The sequence below is a fragment of the Oncorhynchus masou genome, chromosome 24 (assembly GCF_036934945.1).
Source record: "Oncorhynchus masou masou isolate Uvic2021 chromosome 24, UVic_Omas_1.1, whole genome shotgun sequence".
In the NCBI taxonomy this organism is placed as follows: Eukaryota; Metazoa; Chordata; class Actinopteri; order Salmoniformes; family Salmonidae; genus Oncorhynchus; species Oncorhynchus masou.
In genome coordinates, this window is record NC_088235.1 from 66449077 (window position 1) to 66475396 (window position 26320).

Here is a 26320-nt window from a genome sequence, read left to right on the forward strand (position 1 = left end):
CATTGCCTGCGTGCACAATGGGTCCACGGTCAAACGCTCCCTAAAACACTTCAGCGAGCAGGCGTTTCTAATCGACCTGGCCCGGGTATCCTGAAAGGATATTGACCTCATCCCATCAGTAGAGGATGCCCGCTTGCTCTTCAAGAGTGTTTTTCTCACCATCTTAAATAAGCATGCCCAATTTAAAAAATGTAGTACTTAGAACAGATATAGCCCTTGGTTCACTCCAGACTTGACTGCCCTTGACCAGCATAAAAACATCCTGTGGCGTTCTGCAATAGCATCAAATATCCCCTGTGATATGGAACATTTCAGGGAAGACAGGAACCAATATACTGAGTCAGTCAGGAAAGCTAAGGCTAGATTTTTCAAACAAAAATTTGCATCCTGTAGAACTAATTCAAAATGTTTTGGAACACTTTAAAGTCCATGGAGAATAAGAGCACCTCCTCCCAGCTGCCCACTGCAATAATGATAGGAAACACTGTCACCACTGATGAATCTACGATCGATCATTTCAATAAGCATTTTTCCATGGCTGGCCATGCTTTCCACCTGGCTACCCCTAACCCTGCCAACAGCTCAGTACCCCCTGCAGCAACTTGCCCAAGCCCCCTCTCCCACCCCCTTTCTCCTTCACCCAAATCCAGACAGCTAATGTTCTGAAAGAGCTGCAAAATCTGGATCTCTGATCCACTGACCATTTCGAATCTCACTCCACTATGCAATCTGGTTTCCGAGCTGGTCATGGGTGCACTTCAGCCACGCTCAAGGTTCGAAGCGATATCATAACCGCAATCAATAAAAGACCGTATTGTGCAGCCGTCTTCATTGACCCGGCCAAGGCTTTCGTCAATCACCACATTCTTATTTGCAGACTCGATAGCCTTGGCTTCTCAAATGACTGCCTCGCCTGGTTTATGTTAACTACTTCTCAGATTTCAGTGTGCCAAATCGGAGTGCCTGTTGTCCGGACCTCTGGCAGTCTCTATGGGGGTGCCACAGGGTTAAATTCTCGGGCTGACTCTTTTCTCTGTATATATCAATAATGTCGCTCTTGCTGCTGGTGATTCTCTGATCCACCACTACACAGACGACACCATTCTGTATACATCTGGCCCTTCTTTGGACACTGTGCTAACAAACCTCCAAACGAGCTTCAACGCCATACAACACTCCTACCGTGGCCACTCCAACTGCTTTTAAATGCTAGTAAATCTAAGTGCATGCTCTTCAACCGATTGCTGCCTGCACCCTCCGCCCGACTAGCATCACTACTCTGGATGGTTCTGACTTAGAATATGTGGACAACTACAAATACCTAGGTGTCGGGCTAGACTGTAAACCGTCCTTCCAGACTCAAGTTAAGCATCTCCAATCCAAAATTAAATCTAGAGTCGGCTTCCTATTTTGCAACAAAGCCTCCTTCACTCATGCTGCCAAACATACCCTCGTAAAACTGACTATCCTGCCGATCCTTGACTTTGGCGATGTCATTTACAAAATTGCCTCCAACACTCTACTCAGCAAACTGGATGTAGTCTATCACAGTGTCATCCATTTTGTCACCAAAGCCCCATATGCTACTCACAACTGCGATCTGTATGCTCTCGTTGGCTGGCCCTCACTACATATTAATCGCCAGACCCACTGGCTCCAGGTCATCTATAAGTCTTTGCTAGGTAAAGTCCAGCTTTATCACAGCTCACTGGTCACCATAGCAACACCCACCCGTAGCACTCGCTCCAACAGGTATATTTCACTGGTCATCCCCAAAGCCAACTCTTACTTTGGCCGCCTTCCAGTTCTCTGCTGCCAATGACTGGAATGAATTGCAAACATCACTGAAGCCTTATATCTCCCTCTCTAACATGAAGCATCAGCTATCAGAGCAGCTTACCGATCACTGTACCTGTACACAGCCAATCTGTAAATAGCACACCCAACTACCTCATCCCCATATTGTTACTTTTCCTGTTGCTCTTTTGCACCCCAGTATCACTACTTGCACATCGTCATCTGCACATCTATCACTCCAGTGTTAATAATGTTAAATTGTAATTATTTACTGCCTTACCTAAATACTCTTCTACATTTGCACCCAATGTACAACGATTTTTCTATTATGTTATTGACTGAACGTTTGTTTATGTGTAACTCTGTGTTGTTGTTTTTGTCGCAATGCTTTGCTTATCTTGGCCAGGTCGCAGTTGTAAATGAGAATTCCTGAACATTTTTATTTTTATTTTATTTCACCTTTATTTAACCAGGCTAGTTAAGAACAAGTTCTCATTTGCAACTGCGACCTGGCCAAGATAAAGCGTAGCAATTCGACACATACAACCACAGAGAGTTACACGTGGAATAAACAAAACATACAGTCAATAATACAGTAGAACAAAAGAAAACAAAAAGTCTATATACAGTGTGTGCAAATGAGGTAAGTTACAATATAGTAATTACAATATTGCAATTAAACACTGGAATGGTAGATCTGCAGAAGATGAATGTGCAGGTAGAGATACTGGGGTGCAAAGGAGCAAAATAAATAAATTAATAAATAGCAGTATGGGGATGAGGTAGGTAGATGGGCTGTTTACAGGCTAAGTACAGGTGCAGTGATCTGTAAACTGCTCTGACAGCTGGTGCTTAAAGCTAGTGAGGGAGATGTGAGTCTCCAGCTTCAGAGATTTTTGCAATTCGTTCCAGTCTGTGCTAGCAAAGCAGTCCTGTAGTTTAGCATCTGCTTCATCTGACCACTTTTTTATAGACCGAGTCACTGGTGCTTCCTGCTTTTATTTTTGCTTGTAAGCAGGAATCAGGAGGATAGAATTATGGTCAGATATGCCAAATGGAGGGCGAGGGACAGCTTTGTACGCGTCTCTGTGTGTGGAGTAACGGTGGTCTAGATTTTTTTGTTCCTCTGGTTGCACTTTTAACATGCTGATAGAAATTAGGTAAAAGTTATTTAAATTTCCCTGCATTAAAGTTCCCGGCCACTAGGAGCGCCGCCTCTGGATGAGCGTTTGAACACAGTTTTTAGTGCCAGCAGCGGACTGTGGTGGTATGTTGACAGCTATTAAAAATACAGATGACAACTCTCTAGGTAGACAGTTCGGTCTACAGCTTGTCATGAGATACTCTATCTCAGGCGAGCAAAACCTTGAGACTTTATTAGATATTGTGCACCAGCTGTTGTTCACATATATGCATAGGCCCCCACCCCATGTCTTACCAGAGGCTGCTGTTCTGTCCTGCCGATGGAGTGTGTAACCCGCCAGCTGTATGTTCTTAATGTCGTCATTCAGCCACGACTTGTTGGTAGGATATACATGCTTTCAGCTCGTCCCCATTTATTTTCCAATGATTGAACATTAGCTAGCAGGATGGAAGGCAAGGGCAAGTTGGCCACTCGTCGCCTGATCCTCACAAGACACCCGGATCTTTTTCCACGGAATCTCAGTTTTCTTACCCAGTGAATTACGGGGATCTGGGCCTGGTCGGGTGTCTGTAGTAGTATATCCCTCCCCTCCGACTCATTGAAGAAGAACTCTTCTTTCAGTTTGAGGTGAGCAATCGCAGTTCTGATGTCCAGAAGCTTTTTTCGGTCATAAGAGACGGTAGCAGCAACATTATGTACAAAACAAGTTACGAACAACGCGAAAAAATAAACAAAATAGCATGGTTGGTTGAGAGCCGGTAAGATGGCAGCCCTCCCCTACGGCGCCATCGTATTTGCTTCATCTGTCCTCTCTGTGTTGCTGTGTAGTTGGCAGATATGTGTGTGAGAAATGGTCTGCCAGAGGAGAGTAAAGGAAGGACAGAGACTGACTCAGGTAAGACCACAGACACACACCTGACATAATATAATATGTCATTTAGCAGACAATTTTATCCAAAGCAACTTACAGTCATGCGTGCATCCATTTTTCATATGGATGGCCCCAGTGGGAATCGAACCAACAATCTTGGCATTGCAAGTGCTGTGCTCTACCCACTTAGCACCTGTACCCGCACTCATGTGTCTCTGTATGTGTTCCAGAGTCAAGGATCCTGTTTGAGCCAGGGACAGAGGAAGAGGAGGATGGTGGAGAGGACTGTAACCACCTAACCTTTTTCCCTGTCCTGACTGAGACTACTGCACCTCTCACTGAGCACTTCGCCCCAGCGTCCACCACCCCTGAGCCCTGCTCACATACACACACCTGCAGCCACACACACACCATACTACAGGAGCTGGAGCCTGAGGAAGAGGTGAGTGTGTGTGTGTGTTTGTGTGTGTCAGGTTGTATACTGGTTAAATAATGTATAGCAACCAGAAATATAAATATTTATCATGTTTTAATCAGATCTGACCAGATATCCCCCAAAATGTGACGTCTTTCCCATGAGGTTTTGATCTTGTCATAAAAAAGACTTTAACATGTTACAAAGACCAGTTGGTTGTAATCCAGTATGACGTCTTCTCAACCAGAAAAGTCCCACACTTTGAGAGAGATCTATATTTTTTTATCATCCAGATAGTCTGCTATCAGAATCTCATCTGTTATAGTTAGTTTAATGTGTGTGTTTGTGTTAGTCAGTGGTAACCCTGTGGTAACCCAGGGCCGTTTAAAGCTCAGACAAAGCTCAGTGTTTTACTAATGTTTCTGACAGAAGAATTAACAAAAAAACAGTAGGAGGTTGTATCAACTGTCTCTCAGCTAGCTGGCTGATGTGGCTGTGTGTCCTGATGAGCTGTTGTCAGATACACAGGCCTTTACACGCTTATTTATCCAGGAGCACTATTCTTAGAGCCTCCCCCCTTTCCCCCACACACACATACAGTACTTGGCATGATTAGACTGCCACTGCCGATAGTGTGATTATGATGGTAATGTTTCTTGGGAGAATTCAATGTTGTGACATCAGCATCTCAACCAATAAGAACCCTCCTATCCTCCACTTCACTCCTCCACTGCTCTCTCTCTCTCCTCCACTCATCCACCTCTCCTTCACTTCCCTTCTATTGTCCACTTATCCTTTCCTCAGTTCACCTGATGTCCTCCTCTTTTCTTTCCTTTTTCCTCCTCTCCCTCCATTAGTTGAATCACATCAGCTTGATAATTCATAGTCACTTCAGTTAGGGTCTCTGTAGGTTGTAGGCATATTATTGTGGGGCGCTTTTCTGTTGGCAATAAATAATGTTTTTTCTACATCAGTTACACTGTGTGAATGTGCGTGTGTGTGTGTGTGTGTGTGTATGCGAGCGAGCACTCACTCGCTCGTGTTTGTCCAGTGTGTTCAGACGAGAGGCTCTTATCACTTAGCATATTTCCTATTGTGTGTGTGGCAGTGATTAATTTCCCTAATAATCACTAGGCCCCTCTCTCTCCCAGTGTGTGTGATTTGATTAGTATTCATTTTGAGAGGCCTGTGGGTGCGTTGGAGCCCCATATGGTTTTTTAGGTGGTGGGTCCCTTGGGGCAGAGAGAGGGAGAGAGACAGGGAGGGGCAGGTGCACGCACACATGCATGCACACACTCACACACAGTGGTAAATGAGGGGAGACAATAGAATTAGTCACACATAATCACACTCGTAGCAGTGACTGTCTTCAGAGTCACACATAATACAAGCATCAGGGTCCATTCAGGCTCTGAGTCTATAGCGGGAGCACCGCCATCTTGGTGAAAAGGGGGACAGTTTCTCTATTATCCATCAATCAATGTTAGTCACCACTTCATTATTCAGATTATTATGTCGTTTTAATCATGATGAAGACGTGTGATTAAAATGATCAATCATGTGCAGCCTGGAGTGGTGATGATGTCTTGACGTCCCATGGGAGCATAAAAGTAGACGTTGGCTGGGTTTCATGGTTTTCACATTACTTTTTGAAACTTTACAATGGAACACCTCTGGTTACTTAATACATACACCTCCCCTCTAACTGACCTAAATAACTTGTAAGCCTAAGTGTATGTACCAGCGGAGGCTGCTGATGGGATGATGGCTCATAATAATGGCTGAAACAGAGCAAATGGAATGACATCAAACAATGTGTTGGATATAATTTATACCATTCCACTAATCCCACTCACTCACCATCATTAACATACGCCCATTCTCCCCAATTAAGGTGCTACCAACCTCTTGTGATATTTGTGTATGTTTGTGACTGGTGGATGCTGCTGGGTTCACATTCACATGTGATATAGGGGAATTACAATGGAAATGGAAATGTAAGACAAGTTGCAGAGGTGGAAACCATATTAACAGGTCATGTTAAAGCAAAGTCAACCAGCAGAGTGTAAATTTAAAAAATCATTTAAACAGTAGATGGTTGTATCAACTGTCTCCTAGCTAGTTGGCGTGTGTGTGTGTCCTGCTGAGCTGTTGTCAGATACACAGGCATTTACACGCTTATTAATCCAGGAGCACAGCACCCCCCCCCACACAATCTTTAGCATGATTAGACTTCCACCGCCGATAGTGTGATTATGATGGTAATGTTTCTGGGGAGAAATCAATGGTATGACATTAGCCTTACCATTATTCAATAAATCCATGGCAGGTGGTACTGTAAAAAATATTTTACCCCATGTTACCTATTAAGGGGACGATAACTGTAGATGCCAATGTAGCTTTTCTCATCTCGGAAATGTAGCGGAACAAGGTAGCTTTATTCATGTCAGGGGAATTTAGCAAAACAGGGTTGCTTTATTTACGTCAGGAGATTTTAGAGAAACAAGGTAGCTGTATACATGTCAGGAGAATTTAGTGAACAAGGTTGCTACATTCGTCTATGAATCACAAATATGCATAGTATTGACGTCAAACAGAACAAACAAGGACATGGATGGTTCGTGATGTTTTGAGATTATCTTTGATGCTTACTGAAAGATTGGAATCTGTGTGGGTAGCTGGACAGGTAGGATGACTGACAATGAAGGTGAACAGGTGGTCACAGGTCAGGTGACAGAGGAATGGATGAGACGGAGGCAGGAATTCCTTTAACCATGAAGTGGTATATTTACTGGGTAGTCTGTGCTGCAAAACAAAGGAAACAGAATAACAGGTATCCAATCAAATTCATAATCACAAAGATCAAATCATAACAATCATTCATTATTAACATAATTAGGTAATTCAGCAATCCAGTTCAATAAGAAGTCAATAGGAATCATCCTTGAGTCATTTTGGCTCATAACTATTTATCATAAACATGAGAAGAATAATACAAAATAATTCAAACAGTGATCGGTTATTCAATCTATTATCACCATTAGTTTGATATCAGAATTGATCAGTTCAGCAAACAATGACGTTTCATATTTCAAGTTTGTCTTCATATGTACATGTAATTTCATTACATAATACCATATATCGATGGCACAATTGGCCTGTGATGATCTGTAGGGCTGTGATCATTGACCATTTACATTACACAATAGATTTGAAGCGTGCGCTCTGCGGTAATAACTTTAAACAATAACTGATGGCCCACTCTGTCATGTCTTATTATGTCTTGTTCCTGTTCTTTCTCTTCACTCTGTCTCTCTCTGCTGGTCTTATTAGGTTACCTTCTCTTTCTCTCCTCTTCCAGCTGTTCCTCATCTCCTCTAACTACCTTGTTCACCCTTTTCCCACCTGTTCCCTTTTTCCCTCTGATTAGGTCTCTATTTCTCTCTCTGTTCCTGCTTCTTTCGGTGTCAGATTCTCGTTTGAGTTTCTCATGCCAAAAACAAGCTATCGTCTCGTTTGCTTCATCCTTGTCCTATCCTGTCGGAATCTGCCTGGCAGGTGCATCCTGTACTCAGCTATCTGTCTTTCGTTTGCACTGTGTCCAGTTCATCTGATGCTACGTGAGATCAGGTACCACTGTTCCTCTACGACCCGCGCCTACCCAGAGCGACCTGCAGCCTGTCGCCGCTAACCCAGCTATTCTCCTCTGCTGCTAAGAAGGGGACTCTCTTGTAAATTATCAGAGGGACTTTATGTTTCATTTGTCGCCCTCTCTGCGGGTTGTCTATTTTCCCATTATCTACATCTGAAGAGGATCTATGTCTTCCCTGTGTTCACATTAAAGAACTCTGTTTTTGTTAAACCGCTTTTGGGTCCTCACTCAAGTGCATAACACACTCTCCCGATCGCAACAGATAGTTCAGCTGAAATGTAACAGATTCGGTGGCCTTATGTGGATTCATGGACACACAGAACTTCTGGAGCAGATGGAGTTAAGGAAGAGAAAGCAGCAAGATCGGGTGATGGCGATTTCCTCATTTTATGGAGTTGAAATCTGTCGGACTTTTCCACCTGACCTAATTAAAGTGCCCCTGGCCAAGCTGAGCAAGTAGCCATGAATTAAAGGATTCTTCCACCATCTCCATGGGCCTTTTTACAGATTGACTGGTGCTATGCGATTTAGGATATCAGGACCTGCTTGGTCAAAGCAATTGTAACAGTAGAGCAAAGGATCGCAATATATGGGAAAATTAATGGCTGCAGTGTTGCCGTTATAATGAGTACATGAGGCATGGAATGCTAAGGCATAAATGTACGAAAGTGTGTATTCTTATTTTAAATTGATGTAGTTCTGTCCTTGTGCTGTGCTTGTCTATTAACCCCCTAAGGTGGATGTCTGCGCCCCCATGGAAATCTAATTAGCATAACAAAAACAATCGCCATAAAAATTTCAGTTTAAGCTAGAGATATCTATTTTGCATTGGATGCATCTCAGTCAACCACATCCGCCTATGTCACACTTCCGCATCTGCGGTGAAAGGTGACAGGGCTAGAGCAATGTTTGTCAGACCATTAGACGTCCCGAAAATAGTTTTTCTCACAAAATCATCTGTAGCATCCAAATGTTTTGACAAACTATTACCCCTCTATGGAAAGATGAGACTCTCACGAACACAATGGTGTTCTCCATTTTGCTCTATGTCTCCCACAAGCTTCTTATGACTGGCCTGAAGTTGGTACAGCCAATCTGCCAACGTCTGTCTGTAGCATCCATACAGTTTGGGTTATACACTAATACGACTCTCACGAACACGTACATGTCAGTTGTTTTGCCCTAGGACACCCACAGGCCTCACAAGACTTGTCTGAAGGTCCACTGGTACCAGTTGAAAAAATCAATGGAACATGTATATACATGGAAAAACATGTTTAGTGCCAAAAATAATGAGTTAAATATATGTAAAAAATATATGTAGAAGTTCCCTGATCTTTCTTGTATCTTTCAGATATAGGACAGACACTTCAGAACTATCATGATGTAACACTGATTGTGAATATAACCTTTATTTAACAATTTAATATAACCTTGACTTTTCATTTACAATTAAGATCTGTTGTGTCCTCTCTCCCCCAAGGTTAAAGCGAAGGTGTGTGTGGTGGTGGTCAGTGGGCTGTCTGTAACAGAGGGGCTGCTGTTGTTTGGGACAGACAGTCTGTACATGTGTGAGGGCTTCACCCTAAGCCCCGCAGGAGACGTCTGCTGTAGAAAACACCACCCCACTGGGTACTGTGTGTGCGTGCGTCCGTACGTGCGGCTGTGTTTGTGAGAGAGAGAGATGAGTTGGACAATGTTTGTGTGTACTTACATATAGGGATATATGGGAAAACATACTATACTATACTATTGAATATGAATCATTATGAACTGTTGTTCACACCCCATGTCTCTCTTTCCCCCAGTGTGTGTGACGCGTTCGTTTCCAGTATGTTGACTAAAGACATATCTTCATCCAGTCCCAGCTGCAAACGATGGCCCTACCAGGACATAAGAGATGTCCGCTTTATGCGTTTCCTTCTAGAGGTGAACTTACACGGCAAATCTGAAATGGCACCTAATTCCCTACATAGTCTACTTTTTGGAGTAAAATGTTAAAACATATATATTTCTCTGTCTGCATGTTGGTGTGTTTCATGTGTCTATTAGAAAGTTGTTGCAATGTTGTGGAAACGTTTCCCGTTTTCTGACACCTCAGGAAAATGCGCTGGAGATCTTTATGCAGAATGGATACTCTACTTTCCTGGTTTTCTTCAACAAAGACCATGTGTCTGCTTTTAAAAGGTAAGAGATGGAGAGAGATAGGAAAACATGGAGAGAGAGATGGAGAGTGTGGCTTTATGGGACAGGTTTGATTTTCTTTCTCTCTGTTTTCCATTCCTACTACTTTCTGTAGGCTGTGTTCAGTGGTGCCAGCATTGATAGGTAGAGGGGTTGCTGAGGTCATAACTAATGCCAGGTGAGTGTGAACACATACACATACACATCAGGTACAGTTGAAGTCGGAAGTTTACATACACCTTAGCCAAATGCATTTAAACTCAGTTTTTCACAATTCCTGACATTTAATCAGAGTACAAATTCCCTGCCTTTGGTCAGTTAGGATCACCACTTTATTTTAAGAATGTGAAATGTCAGAATAATAGTAGAGATAATTATTTCTTTCATCTTTTATTTCTTTCATCAAATTCATAGTGGGTCAGAAGTTTACATACTCAATTTGTATTTGGTAGCATTGCCTTTAAATGGTTTAACTTGGGTCAAATGTTTCGGGTAGCCTTCCACAAGCTTCCCACAATAAGTTGGATGAATTTTGGCCCATTCCTCCTGACAGAGCTGGTGTAACTGAGTCAGGTTTGCAGGCCTCCTTGCTCACACACACCTTTACAGTTCCGCCCACAAATGTTCTATAGGATTGAGGTCAGGGCTTCAGGGCTTCTGGTTAAACCTCTTGAAACTCCCCATCCCGGATCCGGGATCGTGAATAAAGCGTGAATAAAGCCTCAGGCTCATTAGCATAACGCAACGTTAACGATTTCTGAAAATCGCAAATAAAATGAAAATAATGCGCCTGCTCTAAAGCTTAGCCTTTTCTTAACAACACTGTCATCTCAGATTTTCAAAATATGCTTTTGAACCATAGCTATTCACTAATTTGTGTAAGAGTATGCTAAGCTAGCTTAGCATTTTGAGTAGCATTTAGCACGCAACATTTTCACAAAAACCAGATAACCAAATAAATAAAATCATTTACCTTTGAAGAGCTTCGGATGTTTTCAATGAGGAGACTCTCAGTTACATAGCAAATGTTCAGTGTTTCCTGAAAGCATCTTTGTGTAGGAGAAATCGCTCCGTTTTTTACATCACATTTGGCTACCGAAACGAACCGAAAATTCAGTCACCAACAACGTCAAACTTTTTCCGAATTAACTCCATAATATCGACCGAAACATGGCAAACGTTGTTTGGAATCAATCCTCAAGGTGTTTTTTCACATATCTCTTCATTGATATATCGTTCGTGGAAGCCTGCTTTCTTCTCTGAATTCCATGGAAAAATACTTGCAGCTGAGGTTTGCGCACCAATTTCGGCGCAGGACACCGGGCAGACACCTGGTAAATGTGGCCTCTTATGGTCAATCTTCCAATGATATGCCTACAAATACGTCACAATGCTGCAGACACCTTGGGGAAACGACAGAAAGGGCAGACTCATTCCTCTCGCATTCACAGCCATATAAGGAGACAATGGAAAACGGAGCCTCAAAAATCCTGCTCATTTCCTGGATGCCGTTTCATCTTGGTTTTGCCTGTAGCTCACGTTCTAGGGCACGCACAGAGAATATCTTTGCAGTTCTGGAAACGTCAGAGTGTTTTCTTTCCAAAGCTACCAATTATATGCATAGTCGAGCATCTTTTTGTGACAAAATAATGCGCTTAAAACGGGCACGTCTTTTTATCCAAAAATGATATAGCGCCCCCAGAGTTTCAAGACTTAAGCCATTTTGCCACAACTTTGGAAGTATGCTTGGGGTCATTGTCCATTTGGAAGACCCATTTGCGACCAAGCTTTAACTTCCTGACTGATGTCTTGAGATGTTGCTTCAATATATTCACATACTTTTCCTCCCTCATGATGCCATCTATTTTGTGAACTGCAGACCCTCCTGCAGCAAAGCACCCCCACAACATGATGCTGCCACCCCATGCTTCACAGTTGGGATGGTGTTCTTTGGCTTGCAAGCCTCTCCCTTTTTTCCTCCAAACATAGCAATGGTCATTATGGCAAAACAGTTTTATTTTTGATTCCTCAGACCAGAGGTAATTTCTCCAAAAAGGACAATCTTTGTCCCCATGTGCAGTTGCAAACCATAGTCTGGCTTTTTTATGGCGGTTTTGTACTAGTGGCTTCTTCCTTGCTGAGCAGCCTTTCAAGTTGTGTCGATATAGGACTCATTTTACTGTGGATATAGATACTTTTGTACCTCCAGCATCTTGATAAGGTCCTTTGCTGCTTTGGAATTGATTTGCCCTTTTCGCATCAAAGTACGTTCATCTTTAGGAGACAGAATGTGTCTCCTTCCTGAGCGGTAGGGCGGCTGCCGTATAAATGCACCTGCACTGTGATAGTCTCAGAGGTCCGTTAAAAGCGCAGAGAGCATCATGAAGAACAAGGAACGCACCAGGCAGGTCCGAGATACTGTTGTGAAGAAGTTTAAAGCTGGATTTGGATACAAAAAGATTTCCCAAGCTTTAAACATCCCAAGGAGCACTGTACAAGCGATAAAATTGAAATGGAAGGAGTATCAGACCACTGCAAATCTACCAAGACCTGGCCGTCCCTCTAAACTTTCAGCTCATACAAGGAGAAGACTGATCAGAGATGCAGCCAAGAGGCCCATGATCACTCTGGATGAACTGCAGATATCTAAAGCTGAGGTGGGAGACTCTTTCCATAGGACAACAATCAGTCGTATATTGCACAAATCTGGCCTTTATGGAAGAGTGGCAAGAAGAAAGCCATTTCTTAAAGATATCCATAAAAAGTGTCATTTAAAGTTTGCCACAAGCCACCTGGGAGACACACCAAACATGTGGAAGAAGGTGCTCTGGTCAGATGAAACCAAAATTGAACTTTTTGGCAACAATGCAAAACGTTATGTTTGGCATAAAAGCAACACAGCTCATCACTCTGAACACACCATCCCCACTGTCAAACATGGTGGTGGCAGCGTCATGGTTTGGGCCTGCTTTTCTTCAGCAGGGACAGGGAAGATGGTTAAAATTGATGGGAAGATGGATGGAGCCAAATACAGGACCATTCTGGAAGAAAACCTGATGGAGTCTGCAAAAGACCTGAGACTGGGACGGAGATTTGTATTCCAACAAGACAATGATCCAAAACATAAAGCAAAATCTACAATGGAATGGTTCAAAAATAAACATATCCAGGTGTTAGAATGGCCAAGTCAAAGTCCAGACCTGAATCCAATCGAGAATCTGTGGTAAGAACTGAAAACTGCTTTTCACAAATGCTCTCCATCCAACCTCACTGAGCTCGAGCTGTTTTGCAAGGAGGAATGGGAAAAAATGTCAGTCTCTCGATGTGCAAAACTGATAGAGACATACCTCAAGCGACTTACAGCTGTAATCGCAGCAAAAGGTGGCGCTACAAAGTATTAACTTAACTTCTTGAAACTCCCCAAACCGGATCCGGGTTTGTGACTAAGCCTCAGGCTCATTAGCATAACGCAACGTTAACGATTTCTGAAAATCGCAAATAAAATTAAAATAATGCGTTTGCTCTCAAGCTTAGCCTTTTCTTAACAACACTGTCATCTCAGATTTTCAAAATATGCTTTTGAACCATAGAAATTGACTAATTTGTGTAAGAGTATGCAAAGCTAGCATAGCATTTTGTGTAGCATGTAGCATGCAACATTTTCACAAAAGCCAGATAACCAAATAAATAAAATCATTTACCTTTGAAGAGCTTCTGATGTTTTCAATGAGGAGACTCCCAGCCACATACCAAATGCGCAGTGTTTCCTGAAAGCGTCTGTGTGTAGGAGAAATCGTTCCGTTTTCTACATTGCGCCTGGATACCGAAACGAACCGAAAATGCAGTCACCTACAACGTGAAACTTTTTCCGGATTAACTACATAATATCGACCGAAACATGGCAAACGTTGTTTGGAATCAATCCTCAAGGTGTTTTTTCACATATCTCTTCATTGACATGCAGTTCGTGGAAGCTTGCTTCTCTCTCTGTGCCCCATGGAAAAATACTGGCAGGTGACTTTTGCGCACCAATTTCGGCGCAGGACACCGGGCGGACACGTGGTAAATGTGGTCTCTTATGGTCAATCTTCCAACGATCTGCCTACAAATACGTCACAATGCTGCAGACACCTTGGGGAAACGACAGAAAGGGCAGACTCATTCCTCTTGCGTTCACAGCCATATAAGGAGATCATGAAAGACAGAGCCTCAAAAATCCTTGTCATTTCCTGGATGCCAAGTCATCTTGGTTTTGCCTGAAGCTCACGTTAAAGGGCACGCACAGAGAAGATATTTGTATTTCTGGACACGTCAGAGTGTTTTCTTTCGAACAGTAGCAATTATATGCATAGTCGAGCATCTTTTTGTGACAAAATATCTTGTTTAAAACGGGAACGTTTTTCTTCCAAAAATGAAATAGCGCCACCATAAGTGTAAGAGGTTAAGGGGGCTGAATAATTTTGCACGCCCAATTTTTCCGTTTTTGATTTGTTAAAAAAGTTTGAAATATCCAATAAATGTCGTTCCACTTCATGATTGTGTCCCACTTGTTGTTGATTCTTCACAAAAAAATACAGTTTTATATCTTTATGTTTGAAGCCTGAAATGTGGCAAAAGGTCGCAAAGTTCAAGGGGGCCAAATACTTTCGCAAGGCACTGTACTTCAGATGGCTCTTGATTTGTGAAATCAAGTGTATGACTTTGTATGAGTATCATATAACCCAGAGATATTTCTGGAAATTGGAACCAGACATTTACTACAAGTCTGCTGTTTAGACTTTATTTCTGGGCCTTATGAGTGAGAAATAACTCAATGTTACTGCTGTTTCTGAGCTTAGTTAAGCAACCTGTCCGGATTAAGCCCATGACCATTATTAGATGTAATTTAGGGGCTTTTCACACGACTGAGCTGAAGCAAGCTGAGTCAAAGCAAGCTGTACTGAGCCCGCCTGTTTACATACACATCAACCATAGTCGTGGAAACCAAGCCTGCATAGTTTGTACTGTTATGTACAAAACAGTACTGTACTGTAGTAATCTATGACGATAAGTACATAGCATTTTCGATTTACAGTAGAGTGAAGAGGTTCAACCAGTTGATATGGCCTGCAAAGTTAGTTGGCAGTGTAGTCTGTCAGCAGCTCCAGTTAACTGGCCATTCCATTCCACCTGAGAGCTCATCCATTGGTTCACACACACAAAGTACAGTATTAACTACCCAGCAATCCAGGAACATTCCCAGAACATTTGCTAAGATTCCCATTAAGTTCTAGTTAGGGTTTTATTTAACATTAGCATGGTAAAATCCTCAAAACATTCAGAGAATGGGTGGAAAATATTTACCTGATGTTACAAGAACGTTCCAAGAACACATTTAGTCTGTTCTTTAATGGTTCTTTAATGGTTCCCATTAGGTTCTGAAAGATATGTTTCCACAGAAACTGTCCAGTTGTGCTGACAGTCAGATAATGTTTATATCAGGGTGCACAACACGTTTCTTTGATGTTTCAAGAATGCTGACAGAACAGCCTTTCTTAGTTCTTTAAAGGTTCCCAGAACAGGTAGGAACAGTGTGGGAACAGTACAAGAGATAGATTCCCAAAACACAAAATATGCTCAGTTGTGATGGCATTCATACAATTTTACATTTTAAAATGTTTTTCTTGCCTGAGTAGCCTGGTTTCACTGCCAAAAATAAAATTAAACCATCTAGTGTTCAGCGAACAGTGTTCAACACAATGTCAAATACAGGTAGCCTCGTCAAATAATTAATATCCAATCACATTAACCATTATTCTCTTGTGGGAATTCCACTAATGGTCCGTATGTAGCTGCTGCTCATGTTGGTATCTGTACTGATGGCGCAAAAGCCATGACAGGGAGACATAGTGGAGTGGTAATGCGTGTGCAACCAGTTGCTCTGTGCAACTTGGGTACACTGCAGCATCCACCAAGAGGCTTTTGCTGCCAAGGGAATGCCTGACAGCTTGAAAGATGTTTTGGACACTACGGTGAAAATGGTTAACTTTGTTAAAGCAAGGCCCCTGAACTCTCGTGTATTTTCTGCACTATGCAATGCTATGGGCAGCGACCATGTAACGCTTTTACAACATACAGAATTGCGCTGGTTATCAAGGGGCAAAGTATTGACACGTTTTTTGAGGAATTGAGAGGTGAGCTTAAAGCATTCTTTTACTGACCATCATTTTCACTTGTCTGGCTGGTTGCATGATGATGAGTTTATCACACGACTGGCCTATCTGGGTGATGTTTTTTCTGCCTGAATCATCTGAATCTAGGATTACATGGACTCTCCACAACTATATTCAATGTGCGGGACAAAATTGAGGCTATGATTAAAAAGTTGGAGCCTTCTATGTCTGCATTAACAAGGACAACACACAGGTCTTTCCATCATTGTATGAATTTTTGTGTGCAAATGAACTCAAGCTTATGGACAATGTCAAATGTGATGTAGCGAAGCACCTGAGTGAGTTGGGTACCCAATTACGCCAGTACTTTCCCGAAATGGATGACACAAACAACTGGATTCGTTATCCCTTTCATGCCCTGCCTCCAGTCCACTTTCCAATATCTGAACAATAGAGCCTCATCGAAGTTGCAACAAGCGGTTCTGTGAAAATTGTATTTAATCAGAAGCCGCTGCCAGATTTCTGGATTGGGCTGCCCTCAGAGTATCCTGACTTGGAAAATTGTGCTGTTAAGCCACTGAGGGTGGCAGGGTAGCCTAGTGGTTAGAGTGTTGGACTAGTAACTTAAAGGCTGCATGTTCGAATCCCCCAGCTGACAAGGTACAAATCTGAATAGGCAGTTAACTGTTCATAGGCCGTCATTGAAAATAAGAATTTATTCTTAACTGACTTGCCTAGTGAAATAAAGGTATAAATAAAATAGACACTGATGCCCTTTGCAACCACGTACCTATGTGAGAGTCTATTCTTGGCCCTCACTCATATGACACCTAAATACAGGCACAGACTGTTTTTGAAAACGTTTTAAGACTGAGACTCTCCAATACAAACCAACATTGCAGAGTTATGTGCATCCTTTCAAGCACACCCTTCTCATTCAACTGTGGTGAGTTTTTCACAATTTTCGATGAACAAATAAGGTTTTATATGTAAGATGGTAAAATAAAGAGCAAAATGATTGATTATTATTATTATATTATTTGTACCCTGGTCCTAAAAGAGCTCTTTGTCACTTCCCACAAGCCGGGTTGTGACAAAAACTTTCACTTGTTCTTGCATTTAATAAATGTATTGTAAAGTGTGTGTGTGTGTGACAAGCCTACAATGATGGCAAAAAACAACATTTGAGAGTGCGCTGACCCCGGTGCTAAAGGCAGTACGTAGCTGAAGGTTGAATGTTTGAAGGGGTACGGGACTATAAAAAGTTTGGGAACCACTGGCATGGAGGATTAATGATCTGGCTGCAGATCTGCAGGTTCAATCCCACATGTTCTTTAAACGTGTTTCTTTTGAGAAAAAAAAGGAAATTGAGGCTCAGGTATACTCTACTAAAAGAGAGTAAATCTTTATTTAGTCCAAATTTATAAATCTAGTCAAATGCAGAATTTAGACTAACTGAAAAAATAAATAAACATGGTGTAAAAATGAACTGTTCAACTTTTTAAAAATGCACCCGATATGATTCCGAAATGTTTTCTGGGAAAGTTCTTGCAACATCAGGTGAATGTTTTTTGCATACTAAAAGAAACATTGTAGATCATCCACACAACTGGACAGTTTTTGTATTTTGGGATGTCCCCACATTGTTCTCACCAGACAGTTCCCAACCTAATGAAACATTCTGGGAACCTTTAAAGAACAGATTAAATGTGTTCTAGGAACATTCTTGCAACATCAGGCAAGTGTTTTATACAAACATTCTATGAGAACATTTGCAGAGACCGAACAAATGTTCTGGGAACTTGCACAGAACCAATTTTTGTTTGCTGGGTACACATTACACACACTCATCTCCACTAGGGCTGTTGCGGTGACCGTCTGTCATGAGTCATTTTTATTTATTTTTACCTTTATTTAAGTAGGCAAGTCAGTTAAGAACAAATTCTTATGTACAATGACGTCCTAGGAACAGTGGGTTAACTGCCTTGTTCAGGGGCAGAACAACAGATTGTTACCTTGTCAGTTTGGGGATTTGATCTAGCAACCGTTTAGTCACGGTGTTTAGGCTGCTGGCTAAAATGAAAGTCTGTGTGTGCAAAAAGTGTGTGCAAATGGCATGAGGAGGTAAGGCAATAAGTAGGCCATAGTAGCAGAATAATTACAATTTAGCAAATGAACACTGGAGTGATAGATGAGCAGATGATGATGTGCAAGTAGAAATACTGGTGTACAAAAGAGCAGAAAAGTAAATAAAAACAATATGGGGATGAGGTAGGTAGATTGGGTGCGCTATGTACAGCTGCAGCGATTCGTTAGCTGCTCAGATGTTAGTGAGGGAAATATAAGTCTCCAACTTCAGCGATGTTTGCAATTCATTCCAGTCATTGGCAGCAGAGAACTGGAAGGAAAGGCGGCTAAAGGAGGTGTTGGCTTAGAGGATGACCAGTGAGATATACCTGCTGGAACGCGTGCTACGGGTGGGTGTTGTTATCGTGACCAGTGAGCTGAGATAAGGTGGAGCTTTACCTAGCATAGACTTATAGATGACATGGAGCCAGTGGGTCTGGTGATGAATATGTAACGAGGGCCAGCCGACGAGAGCATACAGGTCGCAGTGGTAGGTGCCATAAGGGGCTTTGGTGAAGAAACGGATGGCACTGTGATAGACTGCATCCAGCTGGCTGAGTAGAGTATTGGAAGCTATTTTGTTAATGACATCGCCGAAGTCGAGGATTGGTAGGGTGGTCAGTTTTACGAGGGTATGTTTTAGAAGTCGACCGATTATGATTTTTCAACACTGATACCGATTATTGGAGGACCAAAAAAGCCGATACCGATTAATCAGCCAACTTTTTTATTTATTTGTAATAATGACAATTACAACAATACTGAATTAACACTTTTTTTACCCCTTTTTCTCCCCAATTTCATGGTAACCAATTGTTTTAGTAGCTACTATCTTGTCTTATCACTACAACTCCCGTACGGGCTCGGGAGAGACGAAGGTTGAAAGTCATGCGTCCTCCAATACACAACCCAACCAAGCCGCACTGCTTCTTAACACAGTGTGCATCCAACCCGGAAGCCAGCTGCACCAATGTGTACCGTGCACTTGGCAACCTTGGTTAGCGCGCGCTGCGCCTGGCCCACCACAGGAGTCGCTGGTGCGCGATGAGACAAGGACTATCAATTGTTGGGACTATCACTTGTTTTTCAACAGGACAATGACCCAACACACCTCCAGGCTATGTAAGTGCTATTTGACCAAGAAGGAGAATGATGGAGTGCTGCGCCAGATTACTTGGCCTCCACAATCACAAGACCTCAACCCAATTGAGATGGTTTGGGATGAGTTGGAAATGCAGAGTGAAGGAAAAGCAGTCAACAAGTGTACAGAATATGTGGGAACTCCTTCAAGACTGTTTGAAAAGCATTCCAGGTGAAGCTGGTTTAGAGAATGCCAAGAGTGTGCAAAGCTGTCATCAAGGCAAAGGGTGGCTACTTTGAAGAATCTCTAATATAAAATATATTTTGATTTAACACTTTTTTGGTTACTACATGATACCATATGTGTTATTTCATAGTTGTGGTGTCTTCACTATTATTCTACAATGTAGAAAATAGTAAAAATAAAGAAAAAACATTGAATGGTACTGCAGGTCATGACTAACATGTCGAGTAGCCTATGTAAACTGGTAGATGTGGCTTAATGCAGTTGACAGTTGATATTCTGATGTTCTGTTGTTGTTGTGTTGTTCAGGAAGACTCCAGTGATGGAGAAGACTACTCAGGTGAAATGGCAGGTACTGTACTGTTTGACATAATTGATAGTGATCTACTGAGAACTTCAGTTGTTTTTCTATGACTGACAAATGTTTGTATTTATTGTGAACATTGTGGAAAACACATCATATTTTAATATTCTTAATATCTTCTAGTATTATCAACATGATATATCATGCATGTGTGTGTTCTATCTGACAGTGCAGTATTATCTAAATACAGATTGTGTTTGTCTGTGTTCTTTTACTCTGACAGCGTGGGGACATTAGTAATTTTGAGTACCTGATGCATTTGAACACTCTGGCTGGTAGAACCTATAGTGACCTCATGCAGTACCCCGTCTTCCCCTGGGTCCTAGCTGACTACAAGTCGGAGGTGAGGAGTAATACTGTCTGTCTCTGTCTGTCTGTGTGTCTGTCTGTGTGTCTGTCTCTCTGTGTCCATCTCTGTCTCTGTATGTCTCATATCTGTAATAATACTGGCTGTGTAACTACTTATTTAACCTAATTTTGTCATAAAGAGCGCATGTTCAACTTAGTAACAAGCATGATTTCCCATCTCAAGAATTTAAATTAAGAAAAAGGACTATATAGAAGCTTGTGTGCATCAGGGAGGGGCAATTGAATGCAAGTTTAACCAAAAATGTGAACTTGTTAAAACATTTCTAGCCTCTCTATCGATATGTAATAGGGTTGATGTGTTATGTTCCGACACACTCAGTTTTCCAACACAAAACACCATAAAATGGCCAAATAGAGTATATTCAGCTTACCTGCTTCTACACAATGATTTGACTATAAGGTGTTCCTTTTGAGAAAATAATGTACAAAATTAGTTTTATCAAATTGAAACAAGAGTTCAGTTCACGTTACAGGGATGACCTTAAACCTGAGGGACAAATGTAAATTAATCACTATTCACATTAAAGCTGCAATATCTAACTTTTTTGGCGACCCAACCAAATTCACATAGACATTTTTGTTATAAATCTATCTCATTGAAAGAAAGTCTAAGAAGTAGTTGAGCTGTTCTATTTGTGCTATTTCTATGCTTCCCATTCTTAAGTTTTGTTTGTGCAACATTTACTTTCAGTTTTGTACACCAGGTTCAAACAGCTGAAAATATCATATTTGGGGTTATAGAAAATATATTTCCCAGCGGTTTAGTTGATAGAATGATTCTCTACATTATTACATGCCTGGCCCAGGAACAGTGGGTTAACTGACTGCTCAGGGGCATAATGACAGATTTGTACCTTGTCAGCTCGGGAGTTTGAACTTGCAACCTTCTGGTTACTAGTCCTACGCTCTAACCACCAGGCTACCCTGCCTCCCCAAGTAAATAATTTGGGCTTTACAATGATGGTGAAAGCGTGGGGAAAATCTTGGGGTTAAGGGATTTTAAATCTTCCTAGAAGTTGGACATGCCACTAATGGGATTATTTTATGAAAACACACTGCTATTGGAATTTCTAACATGGTTTAGTTAGAGCATAGATGTATGTGATCCAACTGTTTTATCTGCTTTTTATGGTAGTTATGCTGTCAACATCAGTAGGATACGATTTGAGAGCACTAGTTGGCTCCACAAGCTGTAAGTAGCTTTGACTGCATGCTCAGCTGACCGTGCATTCAGAGCCATCCAGTGGCTCACCACAACTACAAACTTTATTTTACCATGTTCCTGTGAAGCAATTATGACAGTCCACCACAACATGCTCAAGGGGCTCCTGATTAGCAAGTGGTAGTCTGTTTAATTTCATTGTGTATTAAAAACACAGTTTACTATCATTGTGAGGGGTTTTCTCCAGTGGTTTGAAACGGCTATTGGGCTTCCTGGGAAAACTTTGATCGAGGTTGCAGCAGTAACCAAGGGGACAGGGCTTAGCGAAGGGTGAATTGTTATAATTATTGATTGCATATTTACATGTCATATACTATTTATTGATAGACCCTGGATCTGACCAAACCGGCGACATTTCGTGACCTCTCGAAACCAATGGGAGCCCAGACAGAGAAGAGGAGAGACATGTTTATTCAGAGATTTAATGAAGTGGAAATTAGTGAAGGTAGTGTACCATAACATGTGCTGATGTTGTACTAACTGCAACCCCTACTGCAACAACTCAACACTTTAATTTCACATTACACTGCCCACAGTTCTAACATCGCTGATATTTAACATGTGTGGCCTACAATCTGAAGCAATACAGTGTCAAATCACATGATTTTCTCATAGTTCATTACAGGATGTATTTTGTGTTGTATTGGTTATTCATGGCTGAGTATTTTGGCTGTTCTAGGTGACCTGGCAGTGAGGTGTCACTACTGTACCCACTATTCTTCGGCCATCATCGTGTCTTCCTTCCTCGTTCGGATGGAACCCTTCTCACACACCTTTCTGACCCTACAGGTGAGAGGTCAAGGGTCAGCTGCTCTGTTTGGCTCATTACATCTTGGCATGTGACCCCATTGGCCAGTGTTTTTCAACCAAGGTCCAGGAGAGCTACATGGTGTGCAGGCTTTTTTTCCAGACCAACCCGAACACACCTGATTCAGCCAGTTGGTCAGTTGAAGTTGTATTTGTGGCTGGAACTGAGGCCTGTACATACTGTATCTCTTTTTTCCATAGTAATGTTTTACTGGTGTATGCTGAGCTAAAGAGAAAGCACAGTACATTAAATACAACAATTATTTTACCAGAAAATGTCGAAATAGTATTTTTGGCTTTTCTGTAGATGTCATAAAACGAATAATCCTTAAAAAGATTATCCGGTACTTTTGTATACTTTTTAGGCTGTAGTTCTGAAAGTAGCGCTCACAAGCAAAAAGTGGTCACTCAAATGGCAAGGTGCTGAAGCTCATTGGCTAGAACTGGAATTGCTAGGAGGCTGGCCCACGTTGGGGAAAATGTAGGGAAAATGGTGCAGTACAGCTTCCAGAAAAACAGTCGCTTTCAAACTAGAGATTTTGTGGCTAATTGAGGTAAAACAATAATTCTGCTCATAGATTATGCATGTATGAACTACCAAAGTTGCAGAGCATGTCTTTAATGTCTGCCTCCTTATTTTGGACTCGCTGGATTCCATATCAGCTTTTTAATTTAGAAACAAATGAATTTTAATGAGATTTCAATAAATACCGAACAAAACTATCAACGCAACATGCAACAATTTCAACGATTTTACTGTATAAGGAAATCAGCCCATTGGATTTCACATGACTGGGAATACAGATATGCATTTGTTGGTCAGTATCTGTTGTGACCACCACACTTTGCATAGAGTTGATCAGGTTGTTGATTGTGGAATGTTCTCCCACTCCTTTTCAATGGCTGTGCGAAGTTGCTGGATATTGGCCGGAACTGACACACACTGTCGTACATGTCAATCCAGGTCATTCCAAACGTGCTCAATGGGTGACATGTCTGGTGAGTATGTAGGCCATGGAAGAACTGGGACATTTTCAGCTTTCAGGATTTGTGTACAGATCCTTGCGACATGGGGCCGTGCATTATCATGCTTATACATGAGGTGATGACAGTGGATGAATGGCACAACAATGGGCCACAGGATCTTGTCATGATATCTCTGTGCATTCAAACTGCCATTGATAAAATGCAATTGTGTTCATTTTCCGTAGCTTATGCCTGCTCAAACATAACCCAACCTCCACCATGGGGCACTCTATTCACAATGTTGACATCAGCAAACTGCTCGCACACACGACGCCGGTTGGACGTACTGCCAAATTCTCTAAAGCGACTTTGGAGTCGACTTATGGTAGAGAAACGAACATTAAATTATCTGGCAAAGCTCTGTGGTTAACATTCCTGCAGTCAGCATGCCCTCAAAACTTGAGACATCTGTGGCATTGTGTGGTGTGACAAAACGGCACTTTTCAGAGGTTAACCTGTGTAATGATCATGCTGTTTAATTAGCTTCTTGATATGCCACACCTGTCAGCTGGATGGATTATCTTGGCAAAGGAGACATGCTTACTAACAGGGATATAAACAAATTTGTGGACACAATGTGAGGGAAATCATATTTTGTGTCTATGGAACTTTTCTCTGATCTTTTTTTTTCAGCTCAATTAACATATGTGTATGTTACATACACTTTATATGTTGTGTTTATATATTTGTTCAGTGTATATTAAGCAAATAAATGTGGTAACATTACAAAACAAAAGAAGAATCCCATTTGGTTGTAAAAGCTGCTGATTTCCAATCTAGGAATCCAATAGATGCGAATGAGAAGGTCTGCATATTTGATAGTCATCATCAAACAATAAAACAATCAAGATATTAGCTTGTTGAAAACACAGTGCTCACTTTTTCCTTTCAACCCCAGATTAGTGTGTGCAGTTGCAGTAATATCTGTAACTTGATTTATGTCCCAAACAGAGTTTAGCCAGTATGGGTGTTATTCTCATTGAATAAAGGTAATTGTTTTGCAGTAAATTACATTCCTCCTCATGGCATCTCTATCAAGGGGTTAGAAGATTTTATGGAAAAATTAAAAGCTTCAGTCAACATCTGGATGTCAAGAATGAAAACGTGTTTAATATGGTTTAGGTTACTTTATTAAATGTTTCTATTCCAAAGTTTGGTTTGCAATGAAAACGCTGCATCTTCTGCCATTACGCACACATGTGCACGAATGTGTACACGCAAGAGCACGCGGACATACTGTACATTCTTACCCACTTCTTATGTCAATCCAGCCACACAAAGGTACAGGTAGCTTAAGTAACAATGACATGCCTGTGTGAGTGAATGAGTGGACAGCTAAAGCTGATGTCGCTCTCTCTCTCTGTCTCTTTCTCTCTCTCTCTGTCTCTCTCTCTCTCAGGGAGGGAATGACATAGCAGAGAGGATGTTCCATAGTGTGAAGAAGGACTGGGACTCCGCCTCCAGAGACAACATGAGCGATGTCAGAGAGCTGATCCCAGAGTTCTACTACCTACCTGACTTCCTGGTTAACACAAACCACTTCAAACTAGGTGTGTATTGTCTGTGTGTGTGTGTATTTTGATGGTGAATATGTATTCTGAAGATGGTTGTGTCTGTCTCCAGGCTGTATGCAGGACGGTACCACTCTAGGGGACGTTGTCCTCCCTCCCTGGGCCAAGGGAGACCCCCGGGAGTTCATCAGAGTTCACCGAGAGGTCAGTTGCCTTTCACGCATGCTGTTATTTGTACACCAAACAATTCTTCTAGTCTGCCGACCACGTAAAGTTGCCATGAATACAAGAAGTACAGTAGGATGAAACATTTACTGTTACATTCATATTTTTTGTATTTTTCACCTGAGAAACATTCCAACAAACACCCACAGTGCATCACCCCTGGAAAAGTTTAGGGGTTAAGTGCCTTTCTAAGGGGGCACAATGGCTGGAGATAGCACAGGGATGGGGATGTCGGTTCTTGTCATTCTAATTCTATATTTTTAAGACTGACTGCTCTCAGTGTGCTAGTGTTTTAGCTGTTATCCATCTTAGTGGAGATATCCCTTATTCTTTAGGCCCAGTCACTTCTAAACAATTTTAAAGAAAGGGGTAAACATTCATGCTGTCCCGTTAAGTTGGGCTCGGGGTTGAACCAGAAAGAGTGAAATTGTTTTCTGCACTTAAATAGATAATCAGCTCTTGTGCTCATCAACAAATGCCTATTATAAATAGGTTAAAGGCTTGTTTTACTGTGTTTAAAACCACTGGCATTACAGGATAACAGGCTTTTCAGAGCCATTAAGAACACACACAATACACTCTCTCATAACTCTGTTACTACTGCCTGACACTCGGGATGAATGCCTGCTCTCTCTCTCTCTCTCTCATTCTCTCTATTTTTCTCTCTCTTTTTTCCCCTTTCACTCTCGCTATATTTCCTCCCCTCCACTCCACTCCAGGCCTGTATGGTGTTTATCAGTCTGTAATCTCATAAAATCTCATATTGCCTCCAATTCCCACACCAAATTAGCTGTTTTAGCTGCATGTTTATTCTTCCTGATATGCAAATGAACTCCATATGGAACAATATGAACAATAGAAAGCAGTTATGAGACTGAGATCTGTTGTTATTAAAGGTCTCCTTAACGGCGACTTCTGGTCATAATGTCCACTTTTCTAATGTTCAAAACATGTCTCTAATTCAAGCTAATTCAAGGCAAATGATTCTGTAATTCTGTGATTCGGTCGTGATGAGAGTATTAGCTCACAACATTTTCCTGCTCCTCACTTTTAAATGGACTCATGTAGGAATTCACACCTGAGTAATCTGATAGATACTGGGCTTTCTAATGAGTTTCTATTTCCTTGTT

General features: G+C 41.6%; 1 protein-coding gene across 3 annotated transcripts in view; it reads left to right on the plus strand.

Annotated features, from left to right (window-relative positions):
- The window catches only part of wdfy4 (WDFY family member 4), a 191577-nt gene that overhangs the window by 131387 nt on the left and 33870 nt on the right, over positions 1-26320 (plus strand). For 2 of the 3 annotated variants that reach the window (XM_064934604.1, XM_064934603.1), the window contains exons 45-56: positions 3770-3836; positions 4043-4254; positions 9363-9520; positions 9688-9808; positions 9981-10066; positions 10179-10241; positions 19976-20018; positions 20254-20373; positions 21949-22066; positions 22301-22410; positions 24854-25004; positions 25078-25169. In XM_064934604.1, the coding sequence (XP_064790676.1) occupies positions 3770-3836; positions 4043-4254; positions 9363-9520; positions 9688-9808; positions 9981-10066; positions 10179-10241; positions 19976-20018; positions 20254-20373; positions 21949-22066; positions 22301-22410; positions 24854-25004; positions 25078-25169 (1341 nt within the window). The remainder of the gene's footprint in view (positions 1-3769; positions 3837-4042; positions 4255-9362; positions 9521-9687; positions 9809-9980; positions 10067-10178; positions 10242-19975; positions 20019-20253; positions 20374-21948; positions 22067-22300; positions 22411-24853; positions 25005-25077; positions 25170-26320) is intronic. The other variant, XM_064934605.1, reaches the window with a different exon arrangement.